Here is a 16,558-nt window from a genome sequence, read left to right as displayed (position 1 = left end):
GATTTAATTATTGAGAAATATATAACTGTGACTGTAGTTATCGTAATTGTTTTTCCTTGCAATCCTCGTGTCTCAAAATTTTTCTTATGTATCCTCTTTTCATATTCTATGAGTAGTTTGAGTGGTAGTTGTCAAAACCAGATATCTGATTTTATGCCGTATAAATAAAGTAAATAATTAGTAAGTATACTTTTGCTTTAAAATTAATATTTTACTTACTTTTGTTGATATATATTATTGTTGTTCTGCAATTTTAAGTGTGTTAATGTTGCTTATTTACGTGGGCAGCTTGTAATTAAAATTCACTGAGGTATTATGCCGATTTCGATTTTTTTTTCGATAACTATATATATGAATGTTGATTTTAAGTTTTTATATTAATTTATAATTGACCTTAATTGCTGCTGTCTACTTTTAGTTAGTGTCATACCTGATTATCTTACTTGGTGAATTGATTTTCGGCTATTGAATGTGTCACCTCATTTATACTAATATATTTTTGATTAAATTATTTAACTCTTTAAAGGGCCATTTTTTTCTAGTCATATTATGTTAAAATATTTTTTCTGAGATAAAGAACTGAAGCATTTAAGTTTCTAACTTACTAAAAAAATTTGTCAGAACTTTTGCCAACCTACATAATTTGATACAAAGATTGATAAATTTTGTGGGAAGCATACTTCCCATGGCCCTAGAAAGGGTTAAATTAGTTTTTGGAAGTTTAAATGATACACCAGATCTTTAAAATATCTGCATGTTTGGACAAAAAAATCTTAATGAATTATTGGTAGTAGATGTATCAATCCTATTAAACCCTGTCAACGAAATATTGGTACAGTAATTGTTTCAATTATAAATAGAGAGGATGTGTGTACAACATCTCTAGTTCTTGTGATGAAAAGGTTAAATTTTTACTTATTAATTATTCTTGGTTTTAAAAATGCCTATTTGCCATGGTAATAAATTTAATTTGAAAGCAATGTAAATATTTGGTTGTTTTATTTCTGTGAAAAAATTTTAATGTATTCAAGCTGCTAAGTAAGATATTCATTTTCAGAATATACCATGTATTTATGTTTAGTGCAATCCATTTAAAATCTATGATCTTTTATTTTATAAACTTATGTAATATCTAAACACTAAAATCTTCATTATCAGTTTTAATGAAAATTAATTCCTTTTGTAAAGACAGCTGTCATAAAAAAAGGGCTTCATTCTAATTATTCAAGCAATTCATTTTACGGTGTGTCGACAGATTTAACCTCCTTATGAGTGGTCATTTTTATTTAATTTGACTTGTTTCAAGTTTGTAATAAATAAATTTTGTAGTTGTGATCTTTCTCTGATATGTTAGTTTTGAAATGTTATATACTTATATGTTCTTCATGATAATAGACTATTGAAATATTTTTTGTCCTTTAATAACTTCTATCTAACTTCTTTTAGATAAATTTTGATTCAATGCAAATGATATGTTATAATGAATTTAAGAAAGAAAAAATATGTATTTAGGGATCATATATTTGTTATAGTTAATTAAAAATTACTAAATGTGCAAAATAATGAAATTAACAAATTTTACTTCTTAATACCCTAATTAAAACTACTATTTAACATTGTATCTTAAAAAACCATTTTTTAATCAAAATATTATATTAAAGAAAATTTTCTAATTTGTTTTATTATGCAAGCATGTTTAAAAGCTCTGTGTAAGGGTCTTAAAATGATATTTGAAAGTTTGCGTAATGTTTTACATTTTAAGCATCAATACAAGTTTGATTTTCTCATTGCATCTTTATTATTTACATCTTGGTAAAATAATTATAGCAATTAATACTTTTAAAGTATTAGTCATAGTTTTGAAATACTAAAAATTATTACTGTTTAAAATTGTCGTTTTTTAAAGTAATAATTGGGTAATATTCAGTATTCTCTTAGCAAATATACATTATGCTCTAGAATCGGAAAATCAGTAAATATTGGACCAGAGGACTGCTAGATTGAAAGAACCAGATTAATGAATGTTTATTGAAAAAACAAAATATTTGAATTGCAAAACTATGTTTATTGCACATAACAGGAAGAGTAGGCCTTTGTTTATATTATCCTAAGATCATTGATATCTAATTCTTTAATGCTCCTCACTTATCTTTCTGAAAGTAGAATTGGTGAAGTGCTGAATTAATGAAAGCATTCTATGTTGAAATGATGAAAGTTTTCTATGTAGATCAAAAGAGAACAACTGTTTTTTAATTCTTAATTTATTAGAAGCAATCAGTTATAATACTATTACAGCCTAATCATGTTTGAAAGTTGAAGATTTTGAAATATGGCAGAAATTTATTATAATAATGAAATTAACTACATGCATTATATAAGCTGGCAAAAGAACTTACAGGTTTCAGTTTAAATCATAATAAAAATTAAAAAAACAATGTTGATGGATACATTGAAGGAAGAAGAGTATCATAATATTAGTTTCTGCAACAGGATACATTAAAATAAGAAAATATGGTACTTGTATGAATTGCTTACCAATGATTAATTACCAAAGATCAGAAGAATTTTTAGTTTGATCACATTCTATTAGTTAACTTAATTGGCCTAGTTGCATACCATTTTTGAACATAGTCAAAATACTACCATTCATCATTGGTAATTAATCTTTGACTTGTGATTGATGCCTAAGTACCATCTATTGACTAGGTTTGATAATGACATGTGGTTCCAGTGGTATGCAGTTAAACATAAATTTCACCAATAAAATGCTGTTAATATACATTTATGAAAATAAAACTGAAAAAGAATTTGAAAAATAATATTGAAAATTGGGAAAATAGTTATATAGAATGTTGTCATTTAACGAAAGAAAGACATCTTACTGATTAAAAGATACAGTTGTATGTTTTTTATATGTTGACCATTAATGATATAACATGAAATATGCCATTAATTTGTTCCAGAAGCAGAGTCAGTACCAAATCAACTTTTTTTTAGTTAAAAACTATAAAAACAAGTTAAGAAAAAAGCTGTAAAATTAACATGCCATTCAAAGTAAATGAATATATGATTTGAAAGCTTAATCTTTACTCAAAAAGATCTTATATATATATATATATATATATATATATATATATATATATATATATATATATATATATATATATATATATTTAATAATGAATTGCATTATGCTTTTTTTCGCCCTCTTAATGTGATATGAATTTTATATTCACTCTGAATTTTCTTTTAAATAATTAGCTCATCATGGAAAAACTGACCGAAACTGCATTCAGCTCTTTAGAAGGAAAAGTTTCTGAAGAAACTTTGAGAGCAGTTGCTGATATGGGATTTGAAAGAATGACAGAAATCCAAGCTAAATCCATTCCACCTTTATTAGAAGGAAGGTAAAGAATCTTTTATCTTATTTTGAAAGTGTAATTTTTCTTTTTAATATCTTCAGTGCAATCAGTAAAAAAAAAAAAAAAAAAAAAAAAAATCTGGTTGGTTTGATGTTTTGTGTTAGGTTTAATATTTGATTTCAGAAATGTATTTTAGCAAGTTTAAATTTATTACTTTTCTTTATAAGTAATGTTTTGTAATTAACTGTAGTTATGTGTAATTTGTCACATATTCAGTATATAAAAAAATATTACTAAGAATGAATACATCTAACCATGAAGTTTTCTCTCTCTAATCAGTACTATATATTGCATTTGAGAATGAAATAGAGAATGTTCAGCTAATTCTTATTTTCCTACCAAATTGTCTGTAGCATGTGTACTTTAACTAATTCTCTAGTTACTATAATTCTATCATGAATTTTTTATATAATTGTCACTTTAATTTGAATACATTCGCATGTCACTAAACTGCAATAATAGGAACCATTTCTGCTTGACATCATATTTTATATTTTCAATTTTCACTATCTGAAATAAACTAAAAACATAGCCTTCCTTTTTTTTTTTTTTTTTTTACATTTGTTGTAAATTTCCATGTCCAAGCTGCTTTTAGCTTCTAACATACCTAGCAAAATTGCCTTACTTGATGTTAATACAGTCTTTAAAATTTCTTGAAAACTCCTTGAATTTTTATTTTCTATACTCTGGGTGCTGGAAAAGTACTTAACATTTTGTTAGGTTCTTTAAACATTCTTGCAAAGAATGAAATGTATATTCATTATTTTTTGAAAGAGATGACATAGGCAGTTTTTGAAAATTTTATTTATTGTATTTTTAAGTCCACCAACAGAAAAGGGGAGTTGATATAGTGAAACTGCTAATTCACCAATCTTTTTTTAAATGATTTAAAAGATAAAAAAATGAAAGCTGAAGAGGTAACTTTTGCACTGTCGAAGTCTATAAACAAACTATTTGAGAATGAAAAAAGATTAGAGCTGTTCATTGTATAACAGAATCAAATAATTTAGAAATTGAGGGCTTAAAATGTAAATATAAAAAGTTTTTATAGCGTCCTGTTTGCAGCTCATTTGTTATAACATTTTCAAAGATTTCTTAATTTTTCTTTCCATTCTGCCAAGATTAGATATTCTTGTGGGATTAATATTTTTTTAATGATTTTTTTTTCATATAAAATGTAAATATGTTTATTAAGTAAACATCAAGTTTGTAGTTTGTGTGGAATCATTATTTAATAGTAGCCATGTGGTTTTTAATTGTTAGAACACTTGCATTGTGGTGTCAAAACCCATTTTGGAATGTAAGTTTAGGTTTTACTGCACAATGAACATAGCATATATACTTAATACTGTTTATCTGAGCATTTTGATATTGTAAACAAGAAAATAATGGTTTGTTTGAATATTATTGGTGAAAATATTGTATTTAAATCTATCAAAATTTTTATCTAAAATATGTAGCCTTATGATCCTTGTATTCTCTTAAAAATGCAAGGATCATAAAACTTAAAAAGACCCTTGACTTTTTCCTATTTTTTTCTTCTTTAACACATTGACTGCCATATGACGCACCTGCTCATTATAGATAGTATATAATTGTATCAAACCATCTATTAGATGACCCCTTCTCTACCTTAGTTAAGAAATAGCAAAGAAGGTGGCATCTAACTAGATAAATGGCCCAAATATCAAGCTTGAGTTGTAGCAGTAAACATGTTAAGAGTGGATTACATATTTATGATTTTATTTGGACTAAACTAACTTATTATTCCTTACTAAACTTCCTGTGTAATGTATTACATAAGATTTTAGTAAATGGCTTTCATTTTGCATTTTTTTTTTTTTTTTCCCCAACTCTTGTAACCCTAATGCCTTTTCAATGTTCATGTTTTATGTTTTTTCTTCTTTTTAGTATAAAAAGTTAAATTTGAAAAATATCTTTTAACTTTTGAACTCTTTTAAAATATAGCGATGTTGTAGCTTCTGCTAAAACTGGAAGTGGAAAAACTCTTGCATTCCTTATACCTGCAATTGAACTCATGGTGAAAAAAAAATTCACTCCAAAACATGGAACTGGAGTCATAGTGATTTCACCAACTCGTGAATTGTCGATGCAGACATATGGTGTTGTGAAAGAATTACTCCAATATCACACTTTTACACATGGCCTGGTTATGGGTGGTGCCAGCAGACAAACTGAAGCACAAAGGTTGGCATCTGGTGTAAATATTGTCATTGCCACTCCTGGTCGTTTGCTCGACCATTTACAGGTATGCATTTCTTTTAAATCTCGATGTTACTTTATGTGATAAATTAATTTCTCTTACTAATATTTTTGATTTGATTAATTTTTTTATCTTTAAATATCAGGTGTTTTTTTTTAAATCTAATTTTAGAAAGTTTTCTTCCTTTACAATTTTATTTTTATCATTGATTCTACATATGTGTTATTAAGTTATTTAATTTAGTTTGATCAAATATTGGTTATTCTTCTCCTACCTTATGTGTTTATAGAATTTTTGGGGGAAAAAAGCTTAATTTTTTAGTAGCATATTTAGGGTTATGTGACTCAAGTTTAGTTATATGCTTTAAGAAGTCTTAAGTATTTAAGTTTTATTATTACCTCCATCACTCTAGTAAAAAGTTGTCATCCTATTCCATTGCCTCTTGCATAATGCTATTCTATAAGATATTTAATATTACAAGTAATGTTCGGACATGACTTTGATAATTTTTTTATAGTTCATAGTTCTAAAAATTGTAAAAATTATATGTTTATGATAAATGCCAAGATTAATTGAATATATTACTTATAAGTTTAATGATTTAGATCCAATCTTTGAAGCACCATGTTAAAATAGTATGTGAAACATTGCACAGTTTCATTCCATTTTTAAAAATTTTGATCGAACTTTTGAGGGAAGATTTCTAGTTGTCACAGACCCCCCCCCCCTTTCCAGAAGTTATGATAATTTGTTTGTACATTCACACATATTATATGCATTATTTCTTAATTTTTATTGGGTTATATATTGTTCCCATCTATTATAAATGTAAAAGACTATTCATATGGTATCACAATTTTATGATAAATATAGTTATATGTGTCATCTGACATGTAATTACAGTCTGATGTTCTGCTGTTTGGATAAATTTCTACTTTAATAATTTTTAAAATATGAATTTCATAGCATAGTGTAAAGGCTTTGTCAAAAGCTTTTAAATAATGTGAATATAATATCTGGCTGAAAAAATGACAGACAATGGTTGTACAAATATTTTGAATAGTAAAAAGCTTGAACTGTTAAAAATTTAAAGAAAAGATTTTAATTCTATATTTTATTGAGCCTTAAAGTGTAAACAAATATTTATCAGATGCTTATCCAGTCTACTAATATATGTATTATGTATATATGAACTAAATTTTAAAAAGTAATTTTATAAATAATTTAGTGCAGTTTTAAAGGAAAATATTATGTAAAATAAAATTATCATAAACAGCAAAAACATTGATTGAAAGCTCTAACATAGGAACTTAAATTATGTTATTAGAGAAAATGTAAATAAAAAAATCATTTTAAACAGCAGAATTGTTCATATAACATTCTGTTGTTTTAACCAACAAATGTTGGAATAAACATTTGTCTGTTACTTTTCTATCTGTTGTTGGAATAAACATAATTCTGCTGTTATGTTCATTGACCAACAAATGTAAGAAGTGTAATGGATTCCTGTTTAAAGGATTCCAGGCATATTATTTGTATTACATGAGGCAAAAATTTAATTTCACCGTTGTGATTATAAATTTTATTATTTGCAGAATACTCCTCAGTTTTTGCATAAAAATTTACAATGTTTGGTCATTGATGAAGCTGATAGAATTTTGGATATTGGTTTTGAAGAAGAAATGAAGAGTATTCTTCGTATATTATCAAGTAAGCATTTATATGATGCAATATTATATATGTATAATAAGAGTTTATGTAAATACTATTTTATTATACTATATTTATTTAACAAGTATTTATATAATCTTTTCAATAAATATAAATCTTAAAAATTAGCTAAAGATTAATCCTATCAGAAACTTATTTTCATCTCTTCCATTACAACGAACATGACTTAAATGTTATGAAATTTTTAAATTATCTTTAAAAATACTTCATGAATATTTGATCTATAGAATGTATCATGTAAAAATTACCTACAAACTTTTTTATGATACATTACTTTTTAATGAAATGTTCTAGAAATGCTTATATTTTCTTTCCATTTTGTTTATTATTTATGTTGGTGATTTATTTATTTAGAAACAAGGCAGACTCTTTTATTCAGTGCTACATTAAATCAGAAAACTCAAGATCTTGTTAAAGTAGCTCTTCCCAAAAAACCACTATATATAGGTGTTGATGACGATGATGAAAAAGCAACAGTTGAAGGACTAACACAGGTATGATTATTTTTTTCATGCATATAACTTTTGATAATCTCAACTTTTGTATGGGAACACTTTATTTCCTGGGAATGTTCCACTGTTTTCCTGGGAATATTGGTTGTATTGCATTCCAATTATATCTTTTTGACATAACCATATATCCATGATTCCAGCAACAAATGCTCATTAGGTATTAAAAGTTGTACTATTTTAATTATCCTATGTATGTTTTGTTCATTTTGTGCATGAAAGTTTCTAACAGAAAACAGTCACATGATATCATAGTGCTATTACAAATATAATTGTCTAACTTATCTGTCTTTTACATTTCGCAGTTCCTTCTGTAGTTCTCAAGAATGGAATAAAATCACCTAATCAAACTTTTGATGAAACAATGAAAAAAATTTCAATCTCAGGCAAAAATATAATCTATTGTTAGAAATTAAGCAAAAAAAAAAAAAAAAAAAAAAAAAATCAACAAAAAATTTGCATGACTATTAAATTAGTAACATTAAAAAGAAATTTTTTTAAAAATTTGACTGGTGTAAAGCTTATATTTGTTCAATACTAATTTAAAAGTTAATGTGGAAAGATGGCAAAATTCTACTTAATTTTTAATCAGTTAAAGTTTTTAGAAAATTGCAGGAACTGAGGTACACATTCCCATTCTCCAAAATAAATTTTCTCCCATTCTCATTCTTCAAATTTGATTGTCCAGAACTCAAACGTGTGATCTATAAAGTGGTAATACACAAATATATACTCATTTTTATTCTTAGTAGGGACAGATTTCTGTAAATAAGAATATATCAAATTATGTGTTGCTTAGAAAAATTAAGTTCATTAAAATTTTAATATTTTGTGATGTTTTTAAATTCTACTAATTAATCTAAATTCTCAATGTTGTGTTTATTTAGGTTACTTGGGTTAGGTCATATAAATTTATAATAAAAATTTACTCTATTGATTTGTAGTATACTACGATTTTGTGTATGTTTTTATTTTATTTTTGTGTATATACGATTATTTTAATTCAGGGATGACTAGTGAATGAGACTATTAAATATATTTATTATTATGATTATTAATAAAAGCTACCTTTGCTTTGTGAATTCTTAATTTAATTGATTATTGGTAGATTGTAGATTTTGTTTGGGAATTTAATTATTTAAATATGCAGTATCAAGAGATTGCTGTACAATTTCATATAATCTGTATTTATTTATTAACAGATAGTTTTGGCAATGAATTAGTTCATATGTCTTAGAATTAAATACATTTTGTCAACCAACTTTGAAGTACCAATTTATTTAGATTTTACACTTTATTTAATAGGTTAATTTATAACATTATGAAATTATTTGAAGCACATACTGATTTCAATTACTCTTTAAAACTTACATAATAAATGCGAAATATGGTGTACAATTAAGTATGCTAGAAAAGTAGTAAAATAAATGATCAAAAACAGTCCATTTGTTGAGAAATAAAAACTGTGTCAGTGATTCATTGTGCAATATCTCTCTAAAAGTAAAGAAGACAATCATTGATGTTAAATCTTTTACGTAATAAAAGATTTCCAAATTCACTACTATGTCTGATGGACTATAATTATGGCTGATGGATTCTCTCTCTCTCTCTCTCTCTCTCTATATATATATATATATATATATATATATATATATTGCTCTTAATTACTCTTTCTTCTTGTTCTGGGAGGTATTTGGTATCCAAGTAAATGCATATGTCTCTATATAAAAGTCTTTTGTTGATATGCTATTCTATTTGTTCACAGTGAGGACTTTTCTTTTATCAGTTATCCACTCTCTATTTACAGTTAGGGGTTGCTATCAAAATGCAATATTATTTTTTTTCGTGTGTGTATGTATTAGTTAGCTTATTTTAAGTGATAGTTACTATAATGACATTTATTAGTGCTAAAATAAAAAGCTTATTTCATGCTGTCATGTTGTTGATAAAATATTAATAAATTAGATGGATTAATTTTTCCTTTAAAAAATTCAGCAGTTTCAACTTGCAGTTTAAATAAAATTATCACAGTAATTATTTTGCTAATTTTTGGTCTTTTTTTTTTTCAGGGTTACGTTGTTTGCCCTTCAGATAAAAGATTCCTTTTGCTTTTTACCTTCTTAAAGAAGAATAAAAATAAGAAAGTCATGGTTTTTTTCAGTTCATGTATGTCTGTCAAATTTCACAATGAACTTCTTAATTATATAGATTTACCTGTAACTTCTATTCATGTAAGTATGTCTTTCTTATGATATTCTTTTGAGCAGAAACTAATGGGAATTTATTATGTACTGTTGTAAATATAGAATAATAATTAAAAAAAATAAGTCTGTCAGCAAAATTTTTGAAAAACAGTAAATCTTTGCACTAATTGTCAGTTCATTGCATTATTGTGCTCTAGCTACCCTCAAAGACCAGCTAGTTTGCAAGTGATATTGATTGTGTTTAATTACAATTAAATTTCTGCAAAATAATTTGACTATGATTGCACCAACAAAATAGTTTTAAACACAAAATTTTCATAAACATTAACACTTCCTTATTTTAATAGTTTTACATATGTTCTGCTAATTGAATACAAGTAAATTATGTCTTGTAAACTATATTGATATGAATCTTTCTAACGCAGCTTTCAACAATAGAAGAAAATCATGTGTTTTATGAAATGTTTAAAATGATTTGAATTTCTGGGCAACAAAATAATATATTGTTGAAAATTCAATTAAAAAAAATTTAGAAAAATTATGTCCATTTATGAAATTGGTATCATTAAAAATATAAATTTTTAAATTTTGAAACGCTGTAAGGTTCATTTTTGTATTATAAAATTTTTGGTAGTTACTGTGGCTAAACAGCAAAATCTCATTCAATTTTTAATTAATTTAAAGGTATTATAAAATCACATAATGGTATACTTTCCAGCTCTTCAAAGTAATATGTGCTAAATTTAGTAACTGTAGATCAGACAGCCTGGCCTGAAAAGCACCAACACATACACACATTCTTTTTTATTTTATGTAAGAACAGGGATAGAGAGATGGTTCATAAGACTGTGCATGGAAATTTTGAATTAATAACCCTTCAAGACATTTATTGATTCAAACTACATAAAATATAATTCTTTCATTTTGACCATTTTCCCTGATAGATGTAAATGCCTGTTACTGGCAATTTAGAAATTAGCTGTTCAGCCTCATAACATTGAATATTTTCAATGTATTAAATTGTGTTTACTTTAAATAACACATAATCATTGCTTTAATAGTATGGATATTTTAAAAGTTCATAGCAAATTTTTTCTTGCACTTAATTTTTCAAGTAAATATCATGTTTCATATTTCATTTCATTTCATACAGGTGCCTACTGAAAATTGCACTTTTCTAGTTTATTTTATGATTGAGATTTAACTTAATAATCAGTAATTTAATTTGAACTTTTGTCAATGCAATGGCAATACATTGATAAAATGCAATTTTTCTCATGTATGCGTTACATGTTCTTATATAAAATTTTATTCTTATTTTACGTGAAATACATTGTTGGAAAATATTTTTTTAAATTTAATTAAAAATAGAAAAAAATTTAATGGCAAAAAATTGGTTATATAGAAAAAGGTAAATTTTGAAATAATGTAAAAATTAATTTTATGTTGCAAGATATTAGAAAGTTATCACAGAAAAATACCAAAACTTGGTTTAGTTTTTAATTAAAATTTCAAAAATTATTGCTCTGACTTCATATTCTAACCGTCTAAAGCCTATATATATATAATTTGGTGGCTCCAAGCCAAATGCTACGTCTGCAATGCATCAACATGCACATTTGTCTTTATTATAAGCAGAGATATCTTATTCTGCGATTGATATTTATAATTTTAGAATTACAGGTTTATTTATTTTTAAGATTATTTGATGTTTAATATGCATTTTAAACTTTTTCAACCCTTGAAGATTCACAAGAATTTTTGTCAGTTATCATTTTAAACTATCTTGTAGTCAATAAGTGTGAAAATTCATCATGCAATACAGATTAAACGTTATATATTTTTAGTGTGCAAAAATTGTTATTTATTTATTTCTGTATATTTTCAATAGGGAAAGCAGAAACAAAATAAACGGACAGTTACATTTTTTCAATTCTGCAAAGCAGAGAGTGGTATCCTGTTATGTACAGATGTAGCAGCCAGAGGTTTAGATATACCACAAGTTGATTGGATTGTTCAATATGATCCCCCGGATGATCCAAAAGTATGTGTATCACAGTTTAAAATTTATTTGCTGTTACAGTTTAAAATTAGTTTAAATAATTGATTATCTGTTTGTTAGTTTCTTTTACATATTTTGTAAAGTGTTCATATATGTATATTTTAATTTCCATTGGAGGAATTTTGTTCCTGTTTCTAATATCTTTGACTGCCCTAAAGTAAATCAGGCATTATATAGAATAATTCAAAATATTAAGTTATAAATTCTTTATCAACATATTCCCTAATAGTTTCATAAAGGAACCAAAATATGTGATTCTTAAAAATTTAAATTATACTTAGCTGTGACATCTTACATAGTTTTTGATGTAATTTGATTGTTTATTTATTTATTTATTTTTCTTTTCTTTTTTTGGAAACCAGGATATTAAATTCTGGAACAGCTGCATTTGTACTTTTCTTTCACAAAATTGAATTTTTCAATAAGTCATTTTTATGTAGGAAATTTATTTTTCATTTGTTGGGGTAGAATCTGTAATGAACATAATAACTGATGTTTGCAAAAAAGAACTACTAACAGACAGAGAATGGTACATAGAATTTGAAGCATTTTTGTTAAGTTGTATTCGTTAAATTGCCTGTAAATGCAAGTTTGACATCAGTAGGATGTTGAGTATCCCAAAACTTTAAATATGTATTTTTTATTTGATAAATAATATTGTAAAATCTGCACATTATCTAAGTCATCTTTATTCGAGAATGATCCATATTAAATCAGCTATATAATTAATCTGAATGGACTATTCCTTCTAAAACAAAGTTTTAAAAGATTGATATGGCTAATTTTTCTTTTAAAGTGGATAAATAATGATTTTTGGCATCGAGCTCAAAATTTGCAATCTGATATTTTTTTTTTTTTTTTTTTGGAAACCATAACCATAAATAATACATAAGCAAGTTTGAACTGATATCCTACATAAACCTGTAAAACTACTCATGTAGAATTGTATTTATTTTTAAAAACCTAATAATAAATGGAATTATCTTCTCAACAAATTCTTCAGAATTGATAAGTTATTTAATATTTTTATTTTATATTTTAAAATCTAATTAAATATTCATGAATGTATATAATTTTTTTAGAGTGTTTTATTTTTTAAAAAAATGTTTGTAGGAGTACATTCATCGTGTTGGAAGGACAGCTCGAGGGGAAAGTCAAAGTGGAAATGCTTTACTTTTTCTAAGACCTGAAGAGCTAGGTTTCCTAAGATATTTGAAACATGCCCGAGTACCTTTACAAGAATATGCATTTAACTGGAATAAAATTGCCAATGTTCAAAATCAGGTAATTTCTCTTTTTGTATAAAAATTATTTAAACTTGGATTCTTATGTACAATAAATTTGTGTCACATAAATGATAAATATATTTACAAAATTCTGTTCTTACTCTAATCATAAACTGATATTTAAAACCCATATGTAGAAAGAGAAATTTTGCTGGTTTACTGCTTGTGAAAGATTAAGATATAATATTTGGCAACCAACACTTTCTACTTTGTTTATTTATAAATTAAAGAGTTTTATAAATAATAATGTAATAAAGTTTAAGATTATTAAAAAAAATTAAAATTTCATGAATTAAGCATCAAATCCGAGGAAGTTTTACTGGGTCTTTTTTAATTATATACTAAATATTTTTCTTATTTTAGTTAACTTCTCTGTTTTTCCAATCTTAATTTTGATTGCAAGCGTTTAAAAGCAAAATGTAAAAAAAAAAAAAAAAAAAAAAAAATTATAGCTATATTTAAGGATTTTATTTAGTTGAAAAGTTGTCATTAAATTATATTAGACCTCAATCAGATTACTAATAAAACTTTCTTTTCTTTTCTTGCCTTTTTTTTTTTTTTTTTTGAAATTGCACTTCTAATTTTCTTTTCTCTTCATTTTTTACAGTTTAAATTTATGTATTTAATGAAAATATGTATTTTCATTTTGCAGCTGGAAAATCTGGTCACGAAAAATTATTTTCTAAACATTGCAGCAAAGGAAGCATTCAAGGCTTATGTGCGTGCATATAAATCTCACCATATGAAAAAAGTATATGATGTATCAAATCTCGATTTAAAAGCTGTTGCAAAATCTTTTGGTTTCCCTGTACCACCTTATGTTAGTATTTAAATAAATATATTTTTATTTTTATTTATTACCTTTCTAATGTATTATTTATTTGTTTATAACATTTTTTACATCTTGATTGTATGTTTATTTTGGATTCTTATCATAAAAAAAAGATTAAATAAAATGAAATCTATGATCGCAAACTTCAAGTTGTCATGTGAGAACATTATTATTTTTTAAGTCATAATTTGTCTTAATTTAAGTCATTAAGCAGTTTAAACCGGTTTGAAACAATCACAACAAGACTTCTCTACGGGTCTCTATCCCTATATATATATATATATATATATATATATAATATAAATTTTTTAAAAGCTTTCATTTTCAATTTTTTATAGTTGGACAAAAGTTTTGGAGCTCGACCGATTTTTGAGATGGAAAAAAAACCGTTTTTCTAAATAACGACAAAATGCTTAATCTGATACTAATCGTGATTTTTTTCAAACCTGTTTAAGCTGGTTAATGACTTAAATTAATTAAGACAATTTATAAGAATTCAAAGAATGAGTAATTTGGAAACCAAGTTGTAACTATAGTTGGCGATAAATCTACAAATGTTACAATCTTCTGCATTATTTTCTAATAACCCTAAAAGAGAAAAATGGATGCCTCAAAAGCGATAAATCGCCAATTTGTTGCCTACGCATTTTGAGGCTTCAAAAACCTCAAACCAAAACATCATGTTCTCACATGATAAAAAGGACCTGCTTCTATTTCATTTTTATAAAAATGTTATATTCCATTCTTAATCCTTTGACATATTGTGGTATGACAGTGAAACCACCATTTTCTAAAAATTATTTCTAAACGCGCACTTGTTCCTGATTAGGGATTGCAATACCGAATACCGGTATTTTGAGCCATTTGTACAATTTCGTAATACCGGTATTCACAAGTTTAAATACACGGGCTTTTCGGTATTTACTAGAAATTTTTAAAATTGTCTCACCATATGTTCAGGTATCGCGAACATAGCAAAATAGTATACGTTTTTGTTTTTATGTCTCCATAACGGGCGAAATTAATTAGCTAATTAATGGCTTAATTAATTGCTAAATTAGCGAAACATGGATTATCCCTGAAAGAAAATATTGTATCCATAACGACTGATGGAGCAACAATTATGAAAAAAGTTGGAAAATTGATTGGTGCAAATCAGCAGTTGTGCTATGCACATGGAATTCAATTAGGAGTAATAGATGTATTATACCGAAAAAATAAAGAACAGAAGAATCCAAATACTGTGGATATAGAAATTTCGGATTCCAACTTTGAAAAGAGTGAGAGTGATATTGACAATGAAGATAATGACAATGTAATTGTTGAAGAAGATATTGCTAATGAGGATGAAATATTAACCTATCAAGAATTGCTTCCTATAATTTATAAAGTTCGAAAAATTGTTAAGATATTTAAACGTTCCCCTATAAAAAGGATATATTACTAAAATATATACTAACTGAAAATAAAACAGAATATATGTTAATATTAGATTCTAAAACACGTTGGAACAGTTTACTCCTAATGATGGAACGATTTTTGAAACTGGGAAATCCAATCCAAAAAGCAATAATCGACTTAAACCTGTGAATTAATTTTTCAGATAGTGAATTCGGCTTAATATCCAGAACTATATCAGCTCTACTTCCAATAAAACTGACTATTGAGGCATTATGTCGGAGAGATTTTAATTTATTAACAGCTAATGCAACAAATTTCATGTTGCAGTCACTGAAAGAACAGCACACATCACTATCTGAAGATTATATATTACATTGAAAAATTTCACAGAAGAAAGGCATACCGAAATAGAAAATGTCTTATGGTATTTACATAATTATAATGATTTTAAAAATGAAAAAGAAGAAAAGAAAATAACCAATTCAAACCTGATCAAGTTTACAGTAAATTTTCTTAAAATTTTTTACCCACAAACCTATTCACATTAAGAAGTTCAGTTATCAAAGATTATGATGATACTAATGTCGATAACAAAAAGGAATCGTCTCTTGGACAAAAATCAGATTTAACCATAAATAAAAAAATTTCAACGAACCAAAATACAATACATAAATCAGCTACATCCAAAACCATCCGACGAGAAATCTATTTATTTGATGATGAGGGATTTAGAGGTAAATATTTGGGAAAAGTATATCGCGCATTGCTAACAGTACCACCAACCAGCATAGATGCCGAAAGAGCGTTTACGACAGCTGGTAATTTTTATACAAAATTACTTTTCAGGCTTAATGACAGTACAATTGATGCATTATGTTTATTAAGAT

At 25.9% G+C, this 16,558-nt stretch overlaps 1 protein-coding gene across 1 annotated transcript; it reads left to right on the top strand.

The window, feature by feature from the left end:
• The first annotated feature begins 46 nt into the window (after positions 1-46).
• Positions 47-14,295, top strand: LOC129965754 (ATP-dependent RNA helicase DDX18-like). The gene is made up of 9 exons (XM_056079907.1): positions 47-180; positions 3,262-3,407; positions 5,391-5,691; positions 7,242-7,356; positions 7,732-7,871; positions 9,956-10,117; positions 11,982-12,134; positions 13,266-13,436; positions 14,091-14,295. Exons 2-9 carry the CDS (start codon positions 3,268-3,270, stop codon positions 14,268-14,270), a joined length of 1,362 nt encoding a protein of 453 aa, XP_055935882.1. The 5' UTR covers positions 47-180; positions 3,262-3,267; the 3' UTR covers positions 14,271-14,295.
• Positions 14,296-16,558: the final 2,263 nt, after the last annotated feature.

This window comes from Argiope bruennichi, chromosome 4 (assembly GCF_947563725.1).
Source record: "Argiope bruennichi chromosome 4, qqArgBrue1.1, whole genome shotgun sequence".
Lineage (NCBI taxonomy): Eukaryota > Metazoa > Arthropoda > Arachnida > Araneae > Araneidae > Argiope > Argiope bruennichi.
Note: the sequence above shows the minus strand (reverse complement) of the source record. Positions and strands in the feature narration are given on the sequence as shown.